Raw genomic sequence first — 26853 nt, forward strand, 5'->3', positions numbered from 1 at the left:
CCTTTTACAAAGGCACGCTAGTGGTTTAACGCGCGTAATACCGCGCGCTATACCGCCAGCCGCGCTAACCACTACCGCCTCCTCTTGAGCAGGCGGTAGTTTTTAGGCAAGCACGGGGGTTAGCGCGTGATGAAAAGTCGCCCGGGTTAACCCCGCTAGCACGGCTTAATAAAAGGAGCCCTTACTCTTTCCTTCCTGGCTGGATGCAACAGAGAAAAGTGTGCGGAGCCACAGCAGGCATCAAATATGAATCGCTGCAGCCATCGGCAACACCTCAGAATATGCATGAGATCTATTGGCATGCACTGCTTTCAATGCATATTCGTTGGGGAAATCCTGAAAACCCGACTGGAATACGGCTCTCGAGGACCGGAGTTCCCTACCCCTGCCTCGGAGGTACGCCAGTGTGAGGTAAAGTGAAGCCAGGTTTCACGTTTGATGCTACAAGTAAGCGTTTTTGTACAAATTAATAATGCAACAATGTTACAAAAAAGATTTTTTTTTTTGGTTTTTAGAATTTCAAATAAAGGATCTTGTACCTGTAATTTTTTTCCAGCTATAGAATCAACCTCTTGACTCAGTAACACATCTATGTGCAATGAGGAAATCTTTTCTCAGAACAGGACGCTCATCCTGTTTGTCATATCAATCACAGTTACTAACATAAAAACAAACCATTGTGCTACGAACATAGGGTTTGGGCTTTTGGGGGTTTCCAGTTTCAACTTTTCTTTATTTTTGATATACCATTTATCATACAAGTATCTAAACGGTTTCATTCCCAGCACCAGAAAATAAGGCCAAATTCTTTTAGGCTCTAACCAAAATTAAGGGAGTGGAATGCATATACCCCCCCCCCCCCCCAGTTTTAGATATGCCCCCACACTTGCCACAAGTCAGGTTATTTTAGACCAGGGTCTCATTGCATAAGAGACCCTGAGCTCACATAATATCATTTAACAGTAGCCCATTTTGATAACTTCCCACCCCCCACCCCCACCCCTTAGTATTTCATTGATAATTTCCTCTGTAGTGAGCAGAGGTGGGGGAAACCCCTTCTGGTAAGTATCCCAACCGGGATACGTACAGTAGAGAATGACACGGTGACAAAATTCATCACCGTTCCCGTCCCCGCGGATAACCGCGGGAAACCATCTTCATGTCATTCTTTAAGGAGAGAGGAAAGAATCAGAGTATAATTGGGCACAACCACTGATCCGCAAGCTTTGCTTTGAAGAATGCTGGTGTAGAAGGACTGAAGTTGAAACAGACATAAGAACATAAGAACATAAGCAGTGCCTCCACCGGGTCAGACCATAGGTCCATCCCGCCCAGCAGTCCGCTCCTGCGGTGGCCCGAACAGGTCACGGCCTGTCTGAGTCACCAGAAGGGGCCCCCTTGCCACCTTGGTTTCCCATTGAGTCCTATCTTCCCATCGAAGTCCTAACCCTCCGGTCTTGCACATGCACGACCTGGTTGGATTTCTATACTTATTACCTGGTTAGCTTTCTATACCTGTGTTACATCCCAGAACCTCTCTCAGTATCCCACGATCCCCCTATCCCTCAGGAATCCGTCCAATCCCTGTTTGAATCCTTGTACCGTACTCTGCCTGATCACTTCCTCCGGTAGCGCATTCCAAGTGTCCACGACCCTTTGGGTGAAAACAAAAACTTCCTTGCATTTGTTCTGAACCTATCTCCCTTCAGTTTCTCCGAATGCCCCCTCGTGCCTGTTGACCCCTTCAGCCTGAAGAATCTGTCCCTATCCACCTTCTCTATGCCCCTCATGATCTTGAAGGTCTCTATCATATCTCCCCTGAGCCTCCTTTTTTCCAGAGAGAAGAGCCCCAGCCTATCCAACCTCTCGGCGTATGGGCAGTGTTCCAGCCCTCTTACCAGTTTCGTTGCTCTCCTTTGGACTCTCTCAAGTACCGCCATGTCCTTCTTGAGGTACGGCGACCAATATTGAACGCAGTATTCCAGATGTGGACGCACCATCGCTCGATACAATGGCATGATGACTTCCCGCGTCCTGGTTGTTATGCCCCTCTTTATGATGCCCAGCATCCTGTTGACTTTTTTCGAGGCTGCTGCGCACTGTGCGGATGGCTTCAGTGATGCATCCACCAGCACACCCAAGTCTCTCTCAAGACTGCTGTATGCGCAAGACTATAGAATGACAGTCTCTGGTATCCAGAGCAGATATTGTGATGTCATAATGCCTCATTCCACCAGTGCCTAAGAGCCAATCACATCAGTGATGTCACAATGGCTTCATTATCCTTGGATTACATAAGAATCAGAGTATGAATGGCCACAACCACTGACCCGCAAGCTTTGCTTTGAAGAATGCTGGTGTAGAAGGACCGAGGTTGAAATAGACACTAGAAAATGTCATGGGATTATTTCCCGCAGTTATCCGCGGGGACGGGAACGGTGATGAATTTTGTCACCGTGTCATTCTCTAACGTACAGCACAAGCAAGCTTATCTTTCCCTGGTGACTGTACTCCCTAGGATACTTAAGACAAGAGCAAGTGTGGCCTCTGCTGGTGAATGTTTCCGCTAAAATACCTAGGGTCTGAACCAAGAGGGGTCCTTCTCCATGGACAAGCAGGATGAGTCAGCTACATAGGGATGACATCATTTGGTGGTACTTTGGACAGAAATTGAATCAATCTTCTAAAGCCTAGAAAAGCTCTTCTGAGCATGTGCTACCATCCTTCATCAATGTGCCCCACCCCTTCCACCTCAGCCTATTCTATCCACCCAGCCATGTGGACTAATTCTCTCTCTCCATTTTTATAGTACAAGCAAAGTACGGCCACTCCTAGCGAGTATACACCCTGGGTTACGGAAGGCAAAAGCAGGTCTGGTCTCTCAAGGCAAATACTTCCACTAAAATACCCAGAACCTGAATGAGAGAGGCCATTTTGGCAAGTATCTCCTCTGGAATACACAAGGCCTAAATAGAGAAAAACATCCCTACTACAACATATATAGCAGAAGACAAGGAAGAAACCCAGCCCACTGCTTACCCCCGTGTGGACTTCAGATAAAGAGGTGAGGGGATAAAGTAAACACTAGACCATATTAGCCCTATTATTAACCATTAGACACCATTTCATAATATACATGGCTAAATATTTCTGTAATTAAAGATTAAAGATAAAAGCACTCTTACATTTTGGGGCCCTTAGAATCAATTAAATATTTATCTCATTTTCCTCCTAATGACAAACCATATGCTGCACATCTGCAGCATAAGAAGCAAAATTAAGGAGAACATTTCCTCTTGTCTATCTATCTGATGTCTGTCTATCCATCTAATGCAATCCGTGTTTCATTTGCCTTTGCCATTTTAAGCTCTCATAGCACACAGAATTTTTGGAATGAGGTTTTACATACTAGACACATGTTTTCACTGAAGCTACACCAGCTGCTTCCCTCCACCCAGTATGTTAGGCTGGCAGAATAAGAGTTGACACATCCAAGACTCTCCTCTTCCCCCTACAACTGTCAGACTTGAACTTCATCTCCCACACTCTCCCCTTTCTCTCTTCCCTGGATCAAATCACTTAACCTCTTTAAGTATAATCAAATTAAAAACAATTCTCCCCCTTTTCCACCTCCAAGTCACACTATTTTGGAAGCCCAGATAAAATGTATTCCGAAAGTTCCAAAGAGTAGAAAGAAAACCAAATAACTGTTAGCATAGCTAAACAGTCGAGTGAAAAAAAATGCTGTTCATGCTGAAATAAGAAAAATAGGAAGGAGCATAAACATTGCTTAAATGGATATAAAACATTAATATGGATTCTGAAAACCGATTTGTCAAAGGGATAAAAAAGCTAAAAATAAAAGTTTTTCAAGTATATTAAATGGAAAGAAGGGGATCAGGTGGACCTTTAGATCACCAGGGTTTGAAAAGGGTGCTCAGAAAGGGTAAGGCCATACAGTGGTGTAGTGAGGGAGGTTGGTGTCCGGCATCGCTGAACTGTGCGCCCCCATTCTTCCCTGCCACTTGAGCGCTCCTGCCCCCCCCCCCCCACCGCATACCTCTTGAAATGTTCACTGGCACATGCAGCACCTTCCACCTGCTGCCTGCACCAGCCTCAGCACCCTTCTGATGTCTGAAGGGAGCTGAAGTCAGCACAAGAGCAAGTGGAAAATGCTGCTTGCGCTGGCGAACATTTAAAGAGCTACATGGGGGGGGGATCTACTGCTCCCCCCCCCTTAATATGCCACTGAGGCCTTAACAGGAAAGAAAATGAGTTCTTTATTTTGGTCTTCTCTAGGAAAATGCATTTGCTCTATATACCACTTTGATTTATTGCAGCTTTGGTTTTAGAAAGCAGTGTATAATGAACTAACCAACCAAGCAGTTTACCTGGTTGTACTCTTTCCTGTTATGGTCTCACTATGTGTTTTATTTATTCAGTCCTATTGGTGTATTGCTGCACCAGTTACTTATTTATTAGGATTATATCTACTACCTTTTTGAAGACATTCACTCAAGGCAGAAAACGTCAAATATAAGCATTAAACTATTACACCAATGAAAATATTCAAAGTACAACACAAAGTATGGCATAGTTTGCTACACTTGATGCTTGTTCGCACGAAGTTTCGCAGTCTCTCAATTGGGGTGCTCGACTTTCCAAAACTTCTTGTGTGAATATACAATATATACACTCCGCTCTCCCACTACTGTCTCATGGCACAGATCCTCATCGACACAACTCTAGGCTCAAAAGTTTCATTGCCTAAAGCTTTACGTGTCTAATGGTCACCGGATCTTTCCCCCTCAAAAATTGACTAACAGGGAGGTTAAATTTAAGCTGATATTTTGAAGGCAAGAAGGATATGCTCTTCATTACAAGATTTTAAAACAGCAACAGATTTAGAACAGCGTTTTTTGGCACGGGGGGTATCCTAAGAAAGCAGTTAAAACGGGCCTACTTGCGAGCGCAGTTTGCTCATAGAGACTTGTTACTACAAGAGAGCCCCACTGTAGTGGAAATGGATAAACTGATATGTGTATTACCATATTCAACAGCAGTTAATAGAATGGTCCTCTTTGATAAAAGAACTCTGCCATATCCTCCAACTCTATGATGTGTTTCCCGAAGTTCCCATATTTGCCTTTAAAAGGGGAGAACAATAGGACAGTTATTTACTCATCAAAAATGGGAGACAGTTGAATTGAGATCAAAGGAGATTCATAGGAGCTGCGGGATACACCAATGGTGTGCTCAAACTATGGAAGGACGTCAGTGGCGGGACCCCCAGATGGGAAAAGTAATAAGAGCAAAGGCTAATACAAATTGTGTTACTGCAGGATTAATATACATTTTAATCTGCCCATGTAAACTGGTGTTTGTTGGACGCACTATGTGGCCGATTCAACTTAGGTTGAATGAGCATAAATCTCGCATACGCACGGAGACCTTACAGACCCCCTTTATGCAGCACTGGCTGGAGGAAGGTCACACACTGGAACAGTTACAATGGAGAGTTATTGACATAGAAACATAGAAGATGAGGGCAGATAAGGGCCATAGCCCAACAGGTCTGCCCACTCTACTGACCAACCCCCTAGTCTACTATCCTAGGGATCCCACTCCTGGTGACAGGTTCCCTTGGCTTAACCCTCTAAGGGATCCCACATGGGCATCCCATTTGCTCTTAAATTCTTGCACGCTGTTTGCCTCGATCACCTGCACCGGGAGCTCGTTCCAAGGATCAACCATTCTCTCGGTGAAGAAATATTTCCTGGTGTCCAACATGAAATTTCCCGCCCCTGAGTTTGAGCGGATGCCCTCTTGTGGCTGAGGGTCCTTTGAGAAAGAGAATCTCTTCTTCCATCTCGATACGGCCGGTAATATACTTAAACGTCTTGATCATGTCTCCTCTCTCCCTACATTCCTCGAGTGAGTACAGCCGCAAATTTTTCATTATGACTTCAGGCTTCCGGTTGACGAAACTCCTGCGGATGCAACCTAACAACTGTCTTGCCTTAGATGAAGCCTTCTCCACATGATCAGCAGTTTTCATGTCTGCGCTGATGATCACTCCCAAGTCTCGTTCTGTTGAAGTTCTAGCTAAGGTCTCACCATTCAAGGTATAAGTTCTGCACGGATTTCTGCTGCCGAGGTGCATGATCTTGCATTTCTTAGCGTTGAAGCCCAGCTGCCAGGTCGAGGACCAAAGCTCCAACAAATGTAGGTCCTGTGTCATACTATCGGGTGAATTGCCATCTCTCACTATATTGCATAGTTGACTGTATAGAAGCGGGGAGGGAGGGAAGCAATGTGGAAGATAGATTAAATTTTATGGAACAACGTTGGATATATAGGTTAAATGCAGCATGGTTTAAATGCAGAGTTGGACTGGATGTCACAAATCTAGTGATGGGCTGTGAGGGGGAAGGAGTCAAAAGAAGAGAGAAGAGTGAAAAGATATTCAGTATGGACTTTGACGTTGGTTGCGTGTGAGATGACATTGCAAAATCAGCTGAGAGGTCCCGCGAAATAGTTAAGAGTTGGAAAGAACGCCACTGCCATCTTAATTGATGAAGTGGTCAAAAGAGCTGATGGTACACTATTAGGTATTTGGGAAATGAGTGGTTTAAATGTAGTGATTAAAGTTTGGTACTTAATGATAGTTGTTTTCATTGTAGGGATAAAGCCTTGATTAAGCGTTTGGCAAAATATGTTGGCAAAGTCATCCCTACCAAATGGCCACTAAGGGGGCCTTTGACTAAGGTGCACTAGCGTTTTTAGCGCACGCAGGATATTACCGTGTGCTACGCGGTTAGATCTAACGCCAGCTCAATGCTGGCGTTAGCGTCTAGCGTGTGCGTCAATGTAGCACGCGCTATTCCACGCGTTAATGCCCTAACGCAGCTTCGTAAAAGGAGCCCTAAGTTAAGTACACAATTTAAAATATAAAATAATATAAAGAAAAAGTTATACCTAAGGGGGAAAGATCCAGTGATGAATAGACACTTAAAAGCTTTGGGCAATGAAACTTTTGAGCCTAGAGTGGTGTCGCTGAGGATCTGTGCCGCGAGACAGTAGTGGGGGAGCGGAGTGTGCATCTTAAATAATAAAATGCTAGCCGCGCATGCGCACTTGCCTCGCAAGTGTTCCCTGATCCCTTTTCTGTCGGGATGTGGCAAGACAAGTGCGCATGCGCGCCCTTCCCTGCTCTCCACCTCACAATATGGCCCTACCGGCCAAAGCCGTGGCAAGGCAGTGCGGAGTGGCGGTTGCCGGGAGGAGGCCGCAGCGGCTTGAGGCGAAACGCAGTGCAGAGCGGCGGCTGCCGGCCACTAGCCACCCCCTGCCCTCTCCGTCGCGGCCCAAGAAAGATGTGGCAGTGCGAGGCCTGGATGTCACCGCCGCGCGGTGCGACGCCGGCGCGCTGCACAAAAAAAGAAAACGCTGCGTTTCGCCTGGGCAGACATGTTGGTGGTGGCGGCTGTGGAAGAGGGAATGGGAGCAGACACCAGCTCCCCGCGACCCGGCAGAGGCCCCACACACTCCCCCCAACTCTGCTGACCCTTGCCCCTGCCTGTCCCACAGGGCACCCCTAGCAATCTTGGCCCACAATAGTCGGCCCAGACCCAAGGAAGAGGAAACACTGGAACGCCAACAATGCAACAGGTACTCTGGATGGGGTGAAAAAGGTGGAAATAGGAAAAGTAAAAGGGGAAATGGGAATATTGGTAGGTAAAAAGAAGGGAGAAGGGCTACTCATGGACAGGGGGAGCAGGGAAGGGGTACTGCTGGACAGAGGGGAGGTAAAAGGAAGGGAGAAGGGCTACTGCTGGACAGGAGGAAGAGACAGAAAGAAAAGACAGAAAGAAAGGGGGGCAGGGAGAAAGAAAGAAAGACACACATACAGAAAGAGAGAAATAAATGCCTAAGTCTACACATCTATTCTAGCACCCGTTAATGTAACGGGCTAAAAAAAACTAGTATTGTATATTCACACAAGAAGTGTTGGACACTTGATGCTTATAGCAGTTTTCTTCATGTAATAAAAAACAATACCATGCCCAATTAAACAATCCTGGCCCCTTAGAGCCCCTCAACATAGTCTGAATGGCACACTGAATCAAGAAGTTATTGAGGAACGGCAATCTCATAAGCTTAAAATAGATTATAAATGAGAAGAAGGTTGAAATCTGTGGATCTCAGGTCTTCTTACAGGCTAGGCTAATACAAAGGCAGAATTCCCCTTCCATGCTGGAGTGAGATCAGTTTACTGTGAATGAAAAGTGTGAGTGAGGTGAGATGTGCTGCTTCAGGAAATGCCCTGCATCACGTACCACTTGGACATTATTTCACACATTTCTTCTAATTTCACTTTTTTTCAACAAGGAGATCAGTTGGGTTGCAGCAGGGTCGTAGTCGGAAGTGCATTTTTTAAGGGGGAGGGGCAGTATTCTCTCCCTCCCTCACACCCCCCCCTGCTGCCGCCGCAACAACTACAATATTGAGGTATATCTTTGCTGGCGGAGAAGCCAAGCCCTGCCCACCACAGTGGTCTCCTCCGTGAATCCTGCCGGCAGCCAAAGCAGTGCTCAAGTTGGCAGCGCACTTCAGCTGCCGTCACCACTCCTGTGCAAGCTTAAGTTAGCACCGAACGCTGAAGTGCACCTGCTGACTCAAGTGTTGCTGTGGCAGCACAGGCAGAACCCGCAGAGGACGTCTCTTCGGCTGCTGTGGCTGAGCATTCCCACCAGCTATTAAAGCAGAGGGGGCCCAAGCCAAAGATGAGGAGGCCCAGGACCCCAAGGCCCCCCTCCCACACTACAGGGTTGCAGCCCTGTCCAGCTGCTTGGCAGTTAGAGACCTCTGCTTGTGACATCACAGTCCCCAGGATGGCAAACGCCTATGATGTCACAGACAAGTACTGAGGAAGGCTACACACCTTCTTTTCATGATACTGAAGTGCAGATCCTGTTCCCGTTTCACTTCGGTCCGTTTACCATTCGCCTTTTGACTTTCCTCGCTGTCCTCACTGTGAGAGAAAAGGAAGCTGGGCTCCTTCTTGGGGATCCTTGTTGGGGGGAGGGGGATAGTCCTCTTTTCAGCCAGGCGACCCCGATTCTGGCAGGAGAGATTAAAAAAAAAAAAAAAAAAGATGTGATAAGCAAAATGACTCAGAAAATAACATCTCACATAATCAAAATGGAGTTGTCCCATTCTTTTTCCTTTTCCAAGTAAGGCAACCTCACATCTGTCAATAAATCCCAATTTTCACTTCCAGCCTTCACAGGCCTCCTTTGTACCAATGCATTTCAATGACTGATTAAGGAGTCTGCTGCTTAGAGCTTCTAAAGCCCGCTAGGCATGCAGCGAGCTCCTTGAAATGGGAAGAATCACAGCTAGTGCTCCAAGAACAAGGACCAGGCGGCAAAACTTCACTACAAAAAGCTTCCGTGGCAAATAGAAAGTAGTTGTGGATCTTCTCCACTGTTCTCTCAACCTTCTCTGCCCTGGCTCCTGGGAAACAAGAGAAAGATACCTATCACATCTTTACAATCATTTTATGATCATTTATGGGACTTCAGAGCTCTTTCCAAGACTCTGTGTGACTATCCGGGGACTCGTGATACCTAACAAGAACAGCAGTGTGATCAACAGCTTAAAAAAAAAAAAAATTACAGAAACAGCTCACAGTGCAGCAAAAAAAAAAAAAAAAAAAAATCAAATCAGTGCCAGCAGGTCCCACTGGGCAAGGCTCTAACACCATCAGAGAGATCAGGCAGGGAGAAGGTTAAGATAGGGGAAAGATGGCTGTGACCCTAAAGGAAAGTGTTTCTGTCACACATACATAGGAATAGATTCAGTAAATGCTGTCCAAATTCGGGTTCCGAGCACTATTTTATAAAACGGTGCTCCGAGCTGGGCGCTGTTTATAGAATAGCACATAGCGGCGGGATCAGCACCCAACTTTCAGTGCGACCCCCCCCCCAAAAAAAAATTCTACAGTTGTACACACATCTCTGGGAGAGGGGGGTTGGAAGTTAATCGGCCCGTCCAAAATATTGGGTCTGGCTCCTTCCCTGTGAATGGCCTCCCTTGCATTTATACACTAATCCCCGGATTCTACATACGACGCTCAAAATTACGCGCGTAAAAATGGGTGTGCATAATTTAATTAACAAGCCAACTAGTACCCATAAGAATCATTGGTGCTAACTAGAAATAATTAGAATTTCCATGCACATCTTTGGAGTTGCTAGTCAAATTTGCCTGCCTCTGCTTCAAAACCCTACCTGTCACGCCACTCCGTCTTCCCAGGCTCTAACCGTACAAGCAATGCCCACCTGTTTGCCTACCCCTCCCCAAAAGGATGCATCTACAAAAGATTCTTCGACAAAACCCTCTCTTTCCAAGCTGGCAAATGGAATGACTGCTTGACCACCCTCATCTCTCTTGCCCCAACTTATCTATCCTTCAGGAAATCTCTTTGATAAATTCCTCTAACTCCCGCCCTCCCAACCAAACTACTAATCTCAACCTCGCCTCCCTCCCTACCCTTCCTCCCCCTCTCCCCCGGTTATTTTTCCTTTCCCCTTTCTGCACCCCCCCTTGCTACAGTATTGGATCATTTTGTAATTGCCACTGGTTTATACCATACACTTGATAACTACCGGTAATTATCTGTACCTTCATTGCATATGTACAGTTCTCATCTCTTGTAAACTACTCTGAAACTGTTTTCTGATATTCTGTAACTTCGCTGTATATGTACAGTCTCTTCCCCTGTAAACCGCTCTGAACTGTTTTGTGGTATTGCGGTATACAAAAATAAAGTTATTATTATTAAAGATGCATGTGTAACTTTTTGCACATGGATTTAAAAAGGGAGCATGAGCGGAGCATGGACATTCTAAGAATCTGCACGCACTGTTACAGAATATGGCAGATCCATACATAATTTAAGCGACAATGACTTGCGCTAGGCTTCAGTTGGTATAAATCTTTGCGCCCGACATTGGCTGCGGCTCCTGGTGCTATGGGCTATTCTATAAATGGCGCCAAACTCGAAGTGCCATCTATAGGGTCGCGCTTAGCACTTATTTTTTTCCCAGCACCAATTTTTTCTGTGCCATACACAGAATCTAGCCCTAAGTGAGCTGCGTGCATCAGTTACAGAATAGCCCTGAGCACTCACCCAACACTTACGCACGAAAGTGTACACTTACCCACACAAGTGCTATAAATTTAAGCCTGCAAACAGCACTTAAATTTAGATGCCAAATTATAGAATGTGGGGGGATTGAAACTCTGACAGTACTGGACATATGTTATGTTATTTGTGGTCTTATATCCTGCCAAATCCTCTGAGGTAGAGTTTGAGGTGGGTTACAAGGTAATTAATGTATACAATACATTTCAACCACAGTTGTTGAAATTGGACAAATACGTGACGGGGCATAATCAAAGCATACGTCTAAGTCCAATTTGGATTTAGGGTGCTAGTCGCCCAAAGTCAGCAGTGGCAAAACATCCATTCTCGAAAAATACATTTAAATTTTTTTTTTTTTTTTTGCAAAAATCGTCTCTCTGTACGTCCAGGCATTTGATCATCCAGACCGCCATAATGTCTATCTGTATACCACATTCATGACCAAAAATTCATCCAAGTCCCAAATGCCCAGAACAAGACCTTTTGGACATGGGAGGGGTCAAAAATGTGATGGACTGGCCACCCAGACATGGCAACAGAGCAGTAGGGCACTGCTGTGAACTTCACAAAAAGGGTGTCACATAAACATCTCACTAGAACTCCCTTATAGGTTATGGTGAACCCCCAAAACACCCTCAAAACCCAATATACCCACCTGTCTACAACCCCAATGACCCTTATGGCTGCAGGTGGCACCTATATGGCAGTACAGTAGGGTTATGGGGAGGTTTGGTGGGCTCACATTTCCACCATGAATGTAGTGGTTAGAGTGGCTTAAGGGCCTGGGTCTTCCTCTCTATGGATCACTAGCCCACCCCCCAGACTGCTTAAGCCACCTCTGTGCAGCTGTATAGGCTTTCCTATAGCAGGTGCTGATGTTCGGAAGCAGGGAGGTACGTTTTTGTTCTGAATTTTGTGGGGGTGCAACGGGGTCAGTAAACACGGGGGGAGTGTATGTGGGTTTTTACTTTGTCTCTGCAGTGGTTATCTGGTCACTTTTGATATCTTTTGGGCACTTATACCTCTCTTTACATCATCTAACTCACAACGTATATGTTTCGCCTAGGCAGTCTTGTCAAATATTTGATTATCCCTGCAGGACAACTTAGTCTAGGTCAGCCCATATCCCGCCCTAACCACTGCTCCCAAAACGCCCCTTTCTGCTCTGGGCACACAGCGGGATTCAGAGGCCTAAAATGTCCCTGGATTCGTCCAAAAAGCAGTTTCGATTATCGGCACTTGGATGACCTGTCTTTTAGATCATCAAGTGTCGACTTGGATGGGTTTTTAGACGTATTTTTGATCATGAGCCCAATAGTGTAGGAAGAGTCCGGTTGTATCCTAACATAGATTTTGGGTACAGTGAGTTTATGGATAGTAAGGCGAAAGCTATAAGGATGTTAGGTTGTATAGGGAGAGGTATAGCTAGCAGGAAAAGGAGGTATTGATGCCCCTGTATAAGACTTTGGTGAGACCTCATTTAGAATATTGTGTACAATTCTGGAGGCCGCACCTTCAAAAAGATATAAAAAGGATGGAGTCGGTCCAGAGGAAGGCTACTAAAATGGTATGTGGCCTTCATCATAAGGTGTATGGGGGCAGACTTAAAATATCTGAATCTGTATACTTTGGAGGAAAGGCAGGAGAGGGAGATATGATAGAGATGTTTCAATACCTTCGTAATGTAAATGCGCATGAGTCGAGTCTCTTTCATTTGAAACTCTGCAAAGAGAGGGCATAGGTTGAAGTTAAAAGGAGTAATCTAAGGAAATAGGGTGGTAGATGTATGGAACAGTCTCCCAGAAGAGGTGGTGGAGACAGAGACTGTGTCTGAATTCAAGAGGGCCTGAGATAAGCACGTGGGATCTCTCGGAGAGAAAAAGAAATAATGGTTACTGCAGATGGGCAAACTAGATGGGCCATTTGGCCTTTATCTGCCATCATGTTTCATTTATCTTTGTCTGTTGATGAATTATGTCTGTTCAGCTGTAACCCGCTTAGGTGTTAGGCGGGAAAGATATTTTTTAAATAAATAAAATAAACTCCATAATGATGGGCACATAGTGCAATATTAAGGTTGAAGATTAGGCTCCTAGCCTTACTTTTTGGAAGAGCTACGTTTTCAAGAATTTACAAAACAAGAGCGTACGTGGCGGAGGTGCTATCTCCGTGGGTAGCGAATTCCTTGCTTTAGTGGTTTGAGTATTAAAAGAGTTACGGTGTGTCCTCTTATATTCTACAGTTTTCAGCAGATCAAGTTTCAAGTTTATTCATATATTTGATGAAATGCTTATCCTAGGATACTAAGCGTTGTACTATAATAATAAAAACTTTTATAGACAAACAAATAAGTCAGACAGTTTTCTTACTTAACTATTAAGACCTTAGTGGTACAGTGGGAGGGGAGGGAGGGGAGAACTAGGGAAAAGTTAACAAATTTGCTGGACTAAATCAAATTGTCAATTATAGGCATCTTTAAAAAGAAAACATTTTAGATTGCTTTTAAACTTCTGTATATTTTGTTCGGATCTTATATGTATAGGAAGAGAATTCCAAATCATAGGCGCAGTTACCGAGAAGATTGTGGTACGGCAAGTACCTATTATCCTTAGAGATGGGACACTAAGAGTGTGTTGAGAAGTGGATCTAAGGGCTCTAGGAGGGTCATATGGGATTAAAAGTCTGTCAATGAATACTGGGATGTGTATTTGTATTGTTTTGAAAGTTAAAAGGGCGATTTTATATGTTATCCTATGTGTGACTGGTAACCAATGAGCTTTTCGTAGTAGTGGAGTAACGTGATCATATTTTTTAGAACCAGATATGAGTTTAATAGCGGTGCTTTGGATTAGTTGTAAACGTTTTATTTCTTTTAAATTTATGCCTTTGAGTAGAGAGTTACAATAATCAATTTTGGATATTACAAGGGAATGGATTAAAACTGTAGCTCGGCAAATCTGGGAAAACTATCGGGGAATTCTCCATGTAAGCAGAGGTTAAGCAGCAGAGTTTGAATCCGACCTGCATGTCAATTGGTAGCCAAGGCAATTCCATTAATAGTGAGTACGGCTGTGGGCCATTCTGACTAATAAAATGACGGTTCATAGTCGAAAACGCGCAGGACAATCGAGCGCCGACAGTCTCGCGCGCTTTTGTCCCGTCACCCAAATGACGGATGCTATGAAAAAACAGACCTTATTGTAAGGAAGAAAACAAATCCAAGGAAGGACATTACTAATAATAATGTCAAAACCAAGTAAATGCGCTACACGAGGTCTGGAGCCAAAGAAGGCTTTGAAACTGTAACCTACTTTAAACTGTTAAAAAAGGTAGAAACATATGTAAGTGAAATGTGTATTCTAGTTGGGAAACTGTAAGGCTTTAGACTTAGCACTTTTACTAAGGTGTAGACTATGTTTTGGTTTAAATTTTACGCCATTCTGTGCTCTTTGGGGCCAACGAAATAGAAAATTAAATAAATAAAAGATGCATGCAATGAACAAAATGTGGCAGAAAGGTACCAACATAGTCCCAGGGCTCGAATGAAAGAGTACCTTGATTAGGTGGACCCCGATTGAGTTGCTTGTACAGTGGTGCCTCGCATAAAGAACGCCTCGCACAGCGAACGCTGCACACAACGAACTTCATGTCATGATTCATACAACGAACTTCGTTTCACACAACGAAGTCGCCCGAGCTTCCACGATCGCTGCCGATGTATTGCATCCTTCCGCGCAGGCACTGCAGGCAGTCGTTAGTCACTGCGCTTAACGCGTTTCACATAACGAACTTTTCGCATAACAAACTTGCTCCTGGAACGAATTAAGTTCGTTGTGTGAGGCACCACTGTATATTACCGCCTATGAACTCCAAAAGAAAGCGCTCTCTGACACAATGCAGTTGATTTTGGAGACTGGGATGGTCCCCCACACTTCACTAGAGGAGGCAGGACAAGAATGGAAAGGGGTGACATGATTGAAACATTTAAGTACGTCACGGGTCGTATCGAGGTGGAAAACGATATATTCTTTCCCAAGGGACCCTCGGTCACAAGGGGGCACCCGCTCAAACTCAGAGGAGGGAAATTTAGTGGTGACACCAGGAAGTATTTCTTCACAGAAAGGGTGGTAGATCACTGGAACAAACTTCCGGTGCAGGTGATCAAGGCCACCAGCGTGCTCGACTTTAAGAATAAATGGGACATCCACGTGGGATCCCTACGAGGGTCGAGTTAAAGAACTAAGTCATTAGCATTCAGACTTAATGGGGTGGGTCAATAGAGTGGGTAGACTTGATGGGCTGTAGCCCTTTTCTGCCGTCATCTTTCTATGTTCTATGTTTCTATGAGTGTACAGGAGAGATTATATAGCAGAGAAAGCATCAATAGCACTTAGCAAAAGCAAAAGAAATGTATAATGAAATCTGTGCGTTTATTTCCTGTGTACACAGACAGTGCATCTGAGGTCCATTGTGAGAGCGTCTGCAACTAGAATATGAGAGGCTGGAGGAGTAAAGCGGCAGAAAGGTCTCTCCGTGGAAATCCCTGCACTGACGTCTAAATAGCAGAAAACCTGATTTGTCACTAGAAGACAGAGAGAGAAAGAGAAGGCAGAAATAGAGACACAGAACAGAGAGTACGATAAAGAGAAAGAGAGAGAGAACAGAACCAGAGATTGACAACAGAAGAAAAACAGAAACACAGAGACAGAAAGCAGAAGAGGAGGAGACGGAAAACAGGAGAGAGAGAGAAAATCAGGAGACAGAGATGGATAACAGGAAAGAGAGAAAGAAGGAAAGACACAACAGAAGAGAGAGAGAGAGAGCACCAGACACAGAGATGGACAATAGGAGAGAGAGACAGACGGACACAGAGAAGAGAGAATAGGAGTGAGATAGAGACAAAGAACATAAGAGAGAGAAGAAGAAACAAACAAACAGATGAACAACAGGAGAGAGACAGACAAGGCAGCGAGGAGGAGAGAAAAAGGGAGAGAACAGGAGAGACACAGGCAGACAGAGAGAACAAGAGAGAGAGAGAGAGATAGACAGTCACAGACAACAGAAGAGAGAGGCAGACAGAGAGATTCCGCTCAGACCATTTCTGGCAGCTGGTTAATTAATCCCAGTGCTGCAAAAGGTTCCAAACGCACAGCGAAACTCATCTAAGCCCTGCAAAAGGAAAACTGGTGTTTTAAGATTTGACAGCCCAGTAATCCAAAGGGTCAAACATTAACGACCCTCGCGAGCATCCTCTTCCAGTTCAGGAGAAATGACTGCAGCGTGCAGAGATGTTAGGGTCATCTCCCACGTGGAGTTGTGCACTTGCTGTGTTTCTGCACAAACATTTTTTAAAAGAAAGGGCAGCAAACTGGCTTTAGAGTGCTCTGCTGTTTCCCACATTGCTCACAACAGTGGCGTAGACATATCCACTATGTGGGTTGGGCCATTTATTTGGATTTAGCTCACACTTTTTTTTTCCAGTAGTCGCACAAGGTGAGTTACAGTCAGATGCAGTAGTTACTTGCCTGTCCCTGGAGGACTCACAGTCTAAGGGGCTGATGCAGAAAGTTTGTCTTAGAACCATGCACTGATGGCCTAGGATGCAGCTTCTAATGCAAAGTGAACACACATTTGTTCCTCAATACAATAGTCAAATAGAAGATGTATTTTATGATTATGTAAAGATGCTCAGAAGTTTTATGATTTTTTTGTGTATTACTATTGTATTTTGTTGCTTGTTATTTGCTGCTTGTGTATGTCTACATTGGTCCAGCCTAGACTTGTAGATAGGTGGGCTATAAATAATTTTAAATAAATAAAATAAAATCGAGCATTACCAATATCAAATAATGAGTTTCATATTTTACTTCAACAAAACTTATTTGAAAAAAACATGTTTTCAAAAGTTTACAAAACCCCTGATAAGAAGGGAAATTGCGAATTTCGTCAGGTAATGAGTATTAAAAAAAACCCCACTCTCTGGTGGTCAAAAGTTTATCACGTTCAGAGCTGAAAGCTGAAGAAGGCTTTTAAATGTCCATTGAGAAATGTATTTAATTAACTTCTTTAAAAGATACAGTAGAATGGAAAGTGCAAACGATAAGACCTGTACACCAAAGTGTTAAAGCCAATATGAGCCATTACAGGAAGCTAGTGCAGCTGGTGCAAAATAGGAGTAATTCGATCAAACTTTCAGTTTTCAGTCACGAGAGACTATGGGAACTCACGGCAGTCATTTCCTATTGGCGATCTGCACGGGGCAGGAGCGTAGGAAGATCGCTCCTGCCCAGAAACCCTGATAGACCACCCGGTAAGGCCAGGATGCCGGAGGAAAGGCGGGAGGGAGGCGGGGGTGGGTCAGAGCCGGACGAGAATATATTCGGGGTTTTTCTCAATTCGCGGTCCGGCTCTGCCCCTATCCCCCACGAATACAGAGGGAGAAGTGTAGTAGAGTTGAACAAAGATCCAAACGTTTCTATACCACTACTTCAGATGGTTCATAAAGAGCCATATGGAGAAAACAAGTTTATAGTAAAATAGTAGATGACGGCAGATAAAGACCCGAATGGTCCATCCAGTCTGCCCAATCTAATTCAATTTAAATTTTTTTTACATTTTTTCTTCTTAGCTATTTCTGGGCAAGAATCCAAAGCTCTACCCGGTACTGTGCTTGGGTTCCAACTGCCGAAATCTCCGTCAGATATTTTACTCTTTAAAAAAAAACAAAAAAAAAAACAAACCCTACAAAACCAGCAGAAGTCAACATTTCACAAGATGAACAATTTCAAGCTGAAGAGGTTAAATTGTACACAATTTTAAAGAGATGGTGGAGATTACTACTAACCTCTGAAAGTCTTTTGTTAATGTATTCTTTTCAACTCTTCAAAATCTCCTGATAATAAAACTTGTTCTGTGTGCTACACTTATGTTAATTCACAGAAGGATGTTTACACCACTTATGTTCAAGTTGCTGCAACTGGTGCCTCAGAAGGAATAATCCTGGATGGTACCATTGATTTTTAACAACATAACATAATTTGAAACTTAATTATATTCTAACAATCGGTCAGCAATATTTTACAGAACATCATACCTGACCTTGCACAATTCATCCAGGGTCAGTCTGCCAAACAATGGAATTTTTCCCTTAGTCTGGATGGAATCTACCAAATAAGGCAAAAATGCCCAAATTTGGCAGACTGACCCCCCCCCCCCCCCTGCATGGTGCATCCCAGGATGAACTGTGTGGGATCAGGCAGTGCAATTTTGGAAGATGGCAACACAGAGGAAGAAGTGAGTGGACGTTGTTACATTACATTTACATAACATTACATTTGTGATTTCTATTCCGCTTGTACCTTGCGGTTCAAAGCGGATTACATAAGAAGAAGCTGGACATTTCCAGGAGGGTACGTGACATTTAGGGTAAGACATAGTTACAGAATGAGTATAGACTTGGTAACATTGGATGAAAGCAGTTATATTACATTACATATCAAATCTTTTTCCAGGCGTTGGTAGGTAATATGAATCGGTAGGATGAATTAGGTTTTTTTGTTTTGTTTTGTTTTTTTTGTTTTTGTTTTTTTTGGTCGGTTGAGGATATGGTGTCAGGGAGTGGGTAACCTGGTCGGTGTATGTGGAAGAGGAGATTAGGTGTTTTGAATATGCTTTTTGAAAAGTAGCGTTTTGAGTTCTTTGCGGAATGTTTGAAGTCAGATGTTGAGGTTAATAATCTGGTTATGGAGGGTTCGAGTTTTGCTGCATGCGTTGCTATGAGGTTATCGTAAAGCTTTTTACGATGAGTGCCGTTGAGTGGTGGGTATGAGAATGGTGTCAGTGTTCTTGCCTCCTGTTAAAAGGTATGTGGGAGATACATTTTTTGGAGGGATAGGGGGATGTCAAGGGCCATTGGGGGTTATTTCTAGGATCAGGGTCCACTAAACCACCAGGGATTTTATTTTTTTTTTTGGTGGTGTCAGGGGGCATCTCTGGAGTCAAGCATGGGGGATTGGGAAATCAGAGATCTGAGTTGGGGAATCTGGGGGATCACAGCAAAAACCCCAAAATAAGCATTAACAGATGAATTCTAGAATCGCACCTAATCAGCCAAGATAGGCAGCTGAAATATAGGCCTGGAAAACCCTGGCCTCCATTTCATTCGCCTATCTTTGCTGCTAGACTGCAGCAGCCATAAGCTGATCGTAGCATGGGAATTTATCCCTGATCAGCTGAACCAGCAGGGCTCCTTGTCCTGCCACCTCAGCTGATCAGTGCGGGGGGGAGGGGGGATTCCCATGCTGCAATCAGCTGAGCCAGCTGTGGCGGACAGAGGACCCCCCAATCGGCAGGCGGATGCCCATTCCATCCTGTCTGATACCCAAAACACTCTCCCCCCACCCGCGATCGGCAGGAAAGATGCTCACTCCCTCCTGATGACACCCCCCCCCCCCCAACCATCAACAAACATTCTTTAGGGTCATTCTGAAAAACTAGCCAGGGAAAAAGTGCCACACAGTGCTCACATGATTAAGAATTTATTCAGGTACTCAAGCCTTTTCCTATTAAGAGAAAAATAACCCAAAACCGCGGACTTTGGAAGGCACAAGTGAAAAATCTTCACGCAGAGAGTCGAAGACGGACTTCTCGGCTCCACGGAAAAGTAAGAACTGAGGAGACGCACCCTGGTCTGGGCGGGAAGGCACTCGCGCATGCGCGGTGCGGGCGACTCGAAACTTCGAGTTTCTTCAAGCAAAAATGCTTGTGAGGCGTCTGCATCGGGGCTCCGTTGGATCACGTCACCCAATAGTGAGAATACCTGCCTGCTTGTCCTGGAATAATCTAATGTACCCGGGGCAATGGGGGGGGGGGGGTAAGTGACTTTCCCAGAGTTACAAGGAGCAGCATGGGTTTGAACCCACAACCTCAGGGTGCTGAGGCTGTAGCTTTAACCACTGCGCCACATTTTTCTTGAATTTCTCCCGTGCTTTTGCACTTTTTCAATCAACACCTGAAGTTTGCTTTGATTCCACTTCCAGGTGTGCTCTCATAGGGAATGAGCTCATTGGGATGAGTGAGGAATAAGATCCCACATAAGATTACAACGCATGATTTGCCAGCATCAGGAAGGGATGGGCTGATACAGGAGAACTGGAGCCGCATATCATGGTAGAAGAGGAGTCCTGTATAATGGCCCCAATATTTCTCAACTTTACAGCCAGTTCCCTTTCCTGGCAGACAGCTCCTCTCATCTATTTTCAGGCTGTCAACCTTTTCCACATAGAGTACTCCCCCAACACAATCTGTGCCAGCGGCACGCTCTCCCTGCACTGGAGGGTTCCTATCTGCCTCTCCCAGCGCCCATTCTCGGCTATCAGCCACCTGCACTACATCAAGCAAGGTGGGGCTGGCCACCCTCCCATCACCATCTCATTGCTTTCTAAATGATTAATCCTTTAGGATGAACAAATCAGAGAAAACTATCAAAATTACTGAGGCATCTAAAACACTCATGGGTTTTGCCACCGAGAGTGCATCCCCTTTAAAACAAATGGCTCCTATCCGACTGTTAAAAGAAAAACCAAACATCCAGGAGCATAGTAGAGTGCTTCTTAAGCCAGTCCGGTTTTCCAAAATGCATATGTAAGAGATAGACTTGCAAACAAAGAAAGCTTGTACATCTAACTCTTATATATCCATTGTGGATACAGTAGACTAATGGTCTCAAACTCCAACCCTTTTCAGGGCCACATTTTGGATTTGTAGGTACTTGGAGGACCTCAGAAAAAATAATTAATGTCTTATTAAAGAAATGGAAATTTTGCATAAGGTAAAACTCTTTATAGTTTATAAATCTTTTCCTTAATAATAATATTGTAATTTATAGCTAAAGAGATATACTCTTTAGCTATAAATTACTCAAGAAACTGTTTTATTTTACTTTTGTGATTATGATAAACATACCGAGGGCCTCAAAATTGTACCTGGCGGGCCACATGTGGCCCCCGGGCCACGAGTTTGAGACCACTGCAGTAGATTCTCTGTTAACAGGGTCTCAATAAACCAGCAAAAAAAAAAAAAAAAAAATCTACGAAATACTGTACTACTTTAAATAAAAAAGAAAATAAAATCAATTTCTGGTGGAAATTTAAATGTAAAACCTGGCATGCCACACCCGAGTACACCCACGCTTTGCCTACCACATGTCCGGTAGTTTGTCTGGAACAGTTTATGGTATGGCATAGTATGGGATATAGTATCAGTTAGACCTGTTTTTAATAGTAACTCTCAAGCAACCAGAAATTACATTTATCAGACATCCATCAATCCCCATGGGTGCCGGTTAACTGAGAGTCCACTGTATTCTTGAAAGCTTAACTAGCTTGATATATTTCGTGGACCGGCTTGAGAAGCACTGGCAGACCAGACACTCTGGTGGAACCCTACTGCAGTGCTTTTCAATCCAGTCTTCAGGACACACCCAGCCAGTCGGGTTTTCAAGGTATATATAATATACATGGCATGAGATAGATTTATTCACCAAGGAAACATGGAATGCAAATATATCCATTTATATATTTATTGTGGAAATCCTGACAACCCGACTGACAAGGTGGGCCCCAAAAACTGAACTGAGAACCAGTACATTACTGTTCTGCTAAAACAGTGGTTCCCAACCCAGTCCTTGGGGCAATGCTCCCACTAAGGATTGGCCGGTACGTGCACAAAAATTTTGCTGTGAGCAACAGGTTCTAAAAACCAACATTTTTCTACATGAGATTTGCTAGTAAGTGTTCAAGGGACTTAGAGGGTGTTGGCTGAGTCTGGGGATATGATTAAAAAGTGGATGAAAGATATGTAATCTTGCAGGGCCAACAATAAAACATTTTTTAAGCTTTTTTTTTTTTTTCGTTCCATTTTCAAGTATTTTTGTGAGCAACCATGTAAAATCTGTGAGGAGTTATCCTAGAATGTGTGGGTGATTGCTCATGTGCTCTGTGTAGACTGGGAACATAGCCTCGAGATATGCATAGCCAGGATATCTATAATGCATACACAGGAGATAGATTTGTACAGGCAGATCTGTATCATATGAACGAACTCATTTCATATATCCTGGCTGTGTCCTGAGGACTGGGAAGAAAGCTCCTATGCTGAAGGATCCAACAGTGCCACCAATCCAGAGAAGAGTCTTTCAAGGGACATGACTCACACTTGCATATGGGTGGCCAGAAGGTTCCCCCTACTAGGAGTTATATCAAGAGAGGTAAAGCCTAATTCCCTGAGTACAATATTTGGTCATGAAAGTTATTACAGGCACACAGACAGCAAGTCTTTTGGGAGTGCTGGGGGAGTTATATATTTCCTTTTTGTTCCCTCTCTGCACCCTTTCCACTCCCTCCCACCCCGTGTGGATTCAGCATCTATCCCTGTTGTAGCAGCTCTCCCCTGCCCCCCACCCCCACAATGCAGGTCCAGGATCTCTCTCTCTCTCTCTGCTACAGTTTGTTCCTTGCACTCCCCATGGGGATCCAATATCTTCAAGTTCACACACACACCCCTGCAGTCCTCCAGACCTGCATGTGACAAGCAAAGAGAGACAACTGACCCCGCAAGAGGGGACATGAAGTGAAGAGGTACAGCAGACAGAAATGCTGAGCCCTCACAGGAGGGAGAGAAGTTGCGATTTTGGAAGGGGCCTGAGCCCAGGCCTTCCTCACCTCCCTCCGCGGCTACTCTGGTTACAAAATGTCTGGTTTTGTCTCTTCGTAATGTCTTATTTAGAAATATTTTTTAAACATTTTTGAACCGAATAACTTGAGTCCAAAATACTGCAGCTCAGTAAAAGTTTTTTTTTCTAATCTCAGTAGGGTTTAATTAGAGAATAGAAACATAGGATGTTTTTGAAACTTTAAAGAAATATTGAGGACACAAAGAAACACATTTTACAGGGTTCTGTAAAAAAAAAAAAAAAAAAAAAGGTTTTCATATATTTGTACTTTTTTCATATTATACTGTCTAAAAATAACATTTTAAATGCATTAAAGTAGGAGTTCATTTCAGTGATCTGCATAACATACTCTACATTTTCAATGTGCAAAAAAACAATTACAAGAAATATTCCAAAAACAATTAAAAAAAATAAACCAAACAAATCTTGGTTGCATAGTCTTCACAATTGTCAAATAGCAAATCCAGATTAGCTCTGTTTACAAAAATTACCTTAACAAGGCCCATAATAAATTAAAGAGAGCCAACCTGTGTCCAATTGCTGTAGCTGAGCTAATCTGAATACTCCTGGAGGAAGGATCAAAATGCTTCTGTTGTATAAAGTGAATCTGAAGCAAAGGCCTAAATATGCAGAACACATATAAGAGCTGGGATAAAGGTTTTCAAAGGTAAAAATAGGAGAAAGGCTATAAGAAAATTTCAAAGTGTTTCAATATTTCCTGGTGCAATATCAGGTTCTTCACTGTAGAATAGAAACAATTTGACAGAACATAAGAATAGCCTTACTGGGTCAAGCCCAGTAGCCCGTTCTCACGGTGGCCAATCCAGGTCACTAGTACCTGGCCAAAACCCAAAGAGTAGCAACATTCCATTCAGAATCCTAAAGAATAGCAAAATTCCGGAATCCCAAAGTGTAACAAAGATTCTGGAACCCCAAAGAGTAGCAACATTCTTGCTACCGATCCAGGGGTAAGCAGAGGCTTCCCCCATTTCTTAATAACGTTTCCTCCAGGAATTTGTCCAAACCTTTCTTAAAACCAGCTCCACTATCCGCTCTTACTCCACAACCTCTGGCAACGCATTACAGAGTCTTAAACTATTCTCTGAGTGAAAAAATATTTCCTCAAAACTTACTTTTCAATGGACCAAATCCTTAATGCTCCCCACTTCCGCCTTAACGTTCCCCTTCTCCACATAGAAAAACAGATCAAAAAATCTTCTTTTGCAACAGATCAAATCCTTAACCCTCCCCCTCCCCTCCTCAACGCTTCCCCACCTCTTCCTTTACTTTTTCCCCACCCTTCCAAGATTGTTGCTCCCCCCCTCATCTAATATGCTTTGTTCCCCCTTCTCATAAATCCAATTGTACTCTCTACAGTACATACTGTATGTGCTCGGTATTACCCATTCCCTCACCTAAATTGTCAATGTAAACTAGTTTTGACCTTTCGATTGCCTTGCTATGTTCTTCTTTTTCAATCGCACTGTATGTAATTCATCTATTTGTTGTGAACCGCCTAGAACTCCCTGGGTATGGCGGTATACAAATAAAATAAATTATTATTATTATTGGTTTTAAAAGTTGTTTCCCTGTAACTTCATCGAGTGTCCCCTAGTCTTAGTAACTTTTGACAGAGTGAAAAAATCGAATCCATTGAATAACCCGTTAACCTGTAAACCCGTTCTGAGTTCTTTGGGGAGAACGGGATAGAAAACTAATTAAATACCACTACTACTACTATTAATTATTTCTATAGCGCTACCAGAACGCACGCAGCGCTGTACAGAGTCACAAAGAGTAAGAAAACAGTCCCTGCTCGAAAGAGCTTACAATCTAAACAGGCTAGGACAGACAAATAGGATGGCAATGGATACAGTTAAGGGGAACGGTTAATCTGCTGGCTTGTACAGGACAATCAAGCCATTGTGACATCACTGATGAGGTTGGCTCTTATTGTGGAATGAGGCATTATGACATCACAGTCTCAGCTCTGCTTCCCAAAGACAAACAGGATGTCATGGATACAGTTAAGGGGGAACGGTTACTCTGCTGGCTGGGTTGGTGGGCAGTGGGGAGTACAGGACAATCAAGCCATTGTGACATCACTGATGATGTTGACTCTTATTGGTGGAATAAGGCATTATGACATCATAATCTCAGCTCTGCTTCCCAAAGACAAACAAGATGTCATGGATACAGTTAAGGGGAATGGTTATTCATGCAGCTGGGTTGGAGGGCAGAGGAGTAGGGTTAATAAATAAATTAAATAATTTTAGCATTTACAAAACGCAGAGGGCTGATTCTGGATAACATGGAAAGATAAGTATAGTTATGTAAATGGAGGGGCAGCCCCTGAAGCCTCACAGGCTGCATGCTGTTGGAGCCAAGGAATGTGAATATTTTCCAGTTAAGAAGGAAAAATTTCAGCCTTTTTTTGTTGTTGTTGAAAGTTTTGGAGAGAATTTACTAATAGCTGCTTAAAAAAAAAAATATGTAGCAAAAACAAAAATCCTGATTTTAATCATCGTTTATCATTTATTGAACTTGATATACCGCCTTTGTTGCAGTAGAAAGGGTTACCATAGGGCTCCAAGAAAAAGGAGGATGGACTGAGACATCCAGGTTTTACTTCCATTGCTTTCAATGGAAGTAAAACCCGGATGCCGCAAACCTGTCCTCCTTTTTCTGGGGCCATATGGTAACCCTAGTTTACAGTAAATAAAAGATAAAAAAATAAATTTTGACCCCATGAACTGCTACATCGGTTCATTTAAAAGGGAATAGGGTCTATGCCAGACATTTTTTATGAGCACCTGTAAAAAGGAAAAGACCACTGCAATGTCAGGATCCCCCCCCACACACACACACACACTTCCTTCCCCAATTCTTTATTGACCCCTAAAGGTGAATGCACATCTAATGATGAAATCTCATCAAACCTCAGCTGTTCGTAAGTGAAGTGATCATCTCTGCGTATCTCTGAACCCTTACTTTCTACAAACCCCAATGCTAAACACCAGACAAGCCAGTAACTGTATAACAGAGTATGCTGCACCTAAAAGTTAGTCCAGGACTTGTCCAGACAGTCCAGGAAAGAGACTTGGCTCTGGTGGTTGGCAGCTTCCATGGAGGTCAGAAAAGGCATTGGATACACAAGCCCTGGCAGACCAGCCTTTTAGAAACCAAATTCCAGATGCTTATTAAACGCCCTTTGAGGGTTTCCTTTGCGAAAGTGCCATGACTACTTGCAATCCCTGAACCACACAATACAGCCCAAAGCAAAGAGGAGAGAGGGTGGAGCTCTGCCAGGCATATCCCAAAGGAAGGAAGGCTCAGCCATATATCAAGTAGGCAATGGATCTTCTAAGGAGGTCCCACGATACCAGTTTACAGACTACACAAACAGCAGGCAGTAAATGTGCCAGGACAGAGCTGAAAATTAATTTCCAATATCTGATCTCAGCTTTAATTAGTTGCTGAGAAAGAATTCTAAGTGAAAGCAGGCAAAAATTATTTATGCAGAAAAAAGGTTCTACAGTTAAACAGTGCCAGAGAGCCTCAGCCAAAATCTCTGGATTTAGAAATGGGAACAAGATTCTGTAGAAGTCTCTGGCACTAAGGAACTAGGATTTGGGCTTCAGCATTTTCTCTTCTTGCCTCCCTCCAAGCCTCAGATTTTTCTTTGCGTCATTTCTAGAATGTTCAATTTTTTTTTCCTGGGGCATTTGCTTGTTAAGGGACCTTCGTTATCGAGAATGCACACTTCTTTCGCCCAGTGAACACATGCATGAACTATTATTGGCAAATAAAGGAACAAGAAATGTTGCGGGTTGTGTCCTGCTTGTTTTCATTTGTTAAAGAAAAGCCATTTTCATTAAAAAAAAAAAATAAAAATAAATACGATGACACG

At 43.6% G+C, this 26853-nt stretch overlaps 1 protein-coding gene across 1 annotated transcript in view; it reads right to left on the reverse strand.

The window, feature by feature from the left end:
* SAMD11 (sterile alpha motif domain containing 11) overlaps positions 1-26853 on the reverse strand; it is a 183533-nt gene that overhangs the window by 113958 nt on the left and 42722 nt on the right. Inside the window, 1 exon segment of the mRNA XM_033921680.1 lies at positions 8945-9123. Within this exon segment, the coding sequence (XP_033777571.1) occupies positions 8945-9123 (179 nt within the window).

Source organism: Geotrypetes seraphini, chromosome 15, assembly GCF_902459505.1.
Source record: "Geotrypetes seraphini chromosome 15, aGeoSer1.1, whole genome shotgun sequence".
NCBI classification, from domain to species: domain Eukaryota; kingdom Metazoa; phylum Chordata; class Amphibia; order Gymnophiona; family Dermophiidae; genus Geotrypetes; species Geotrypetes seraphini.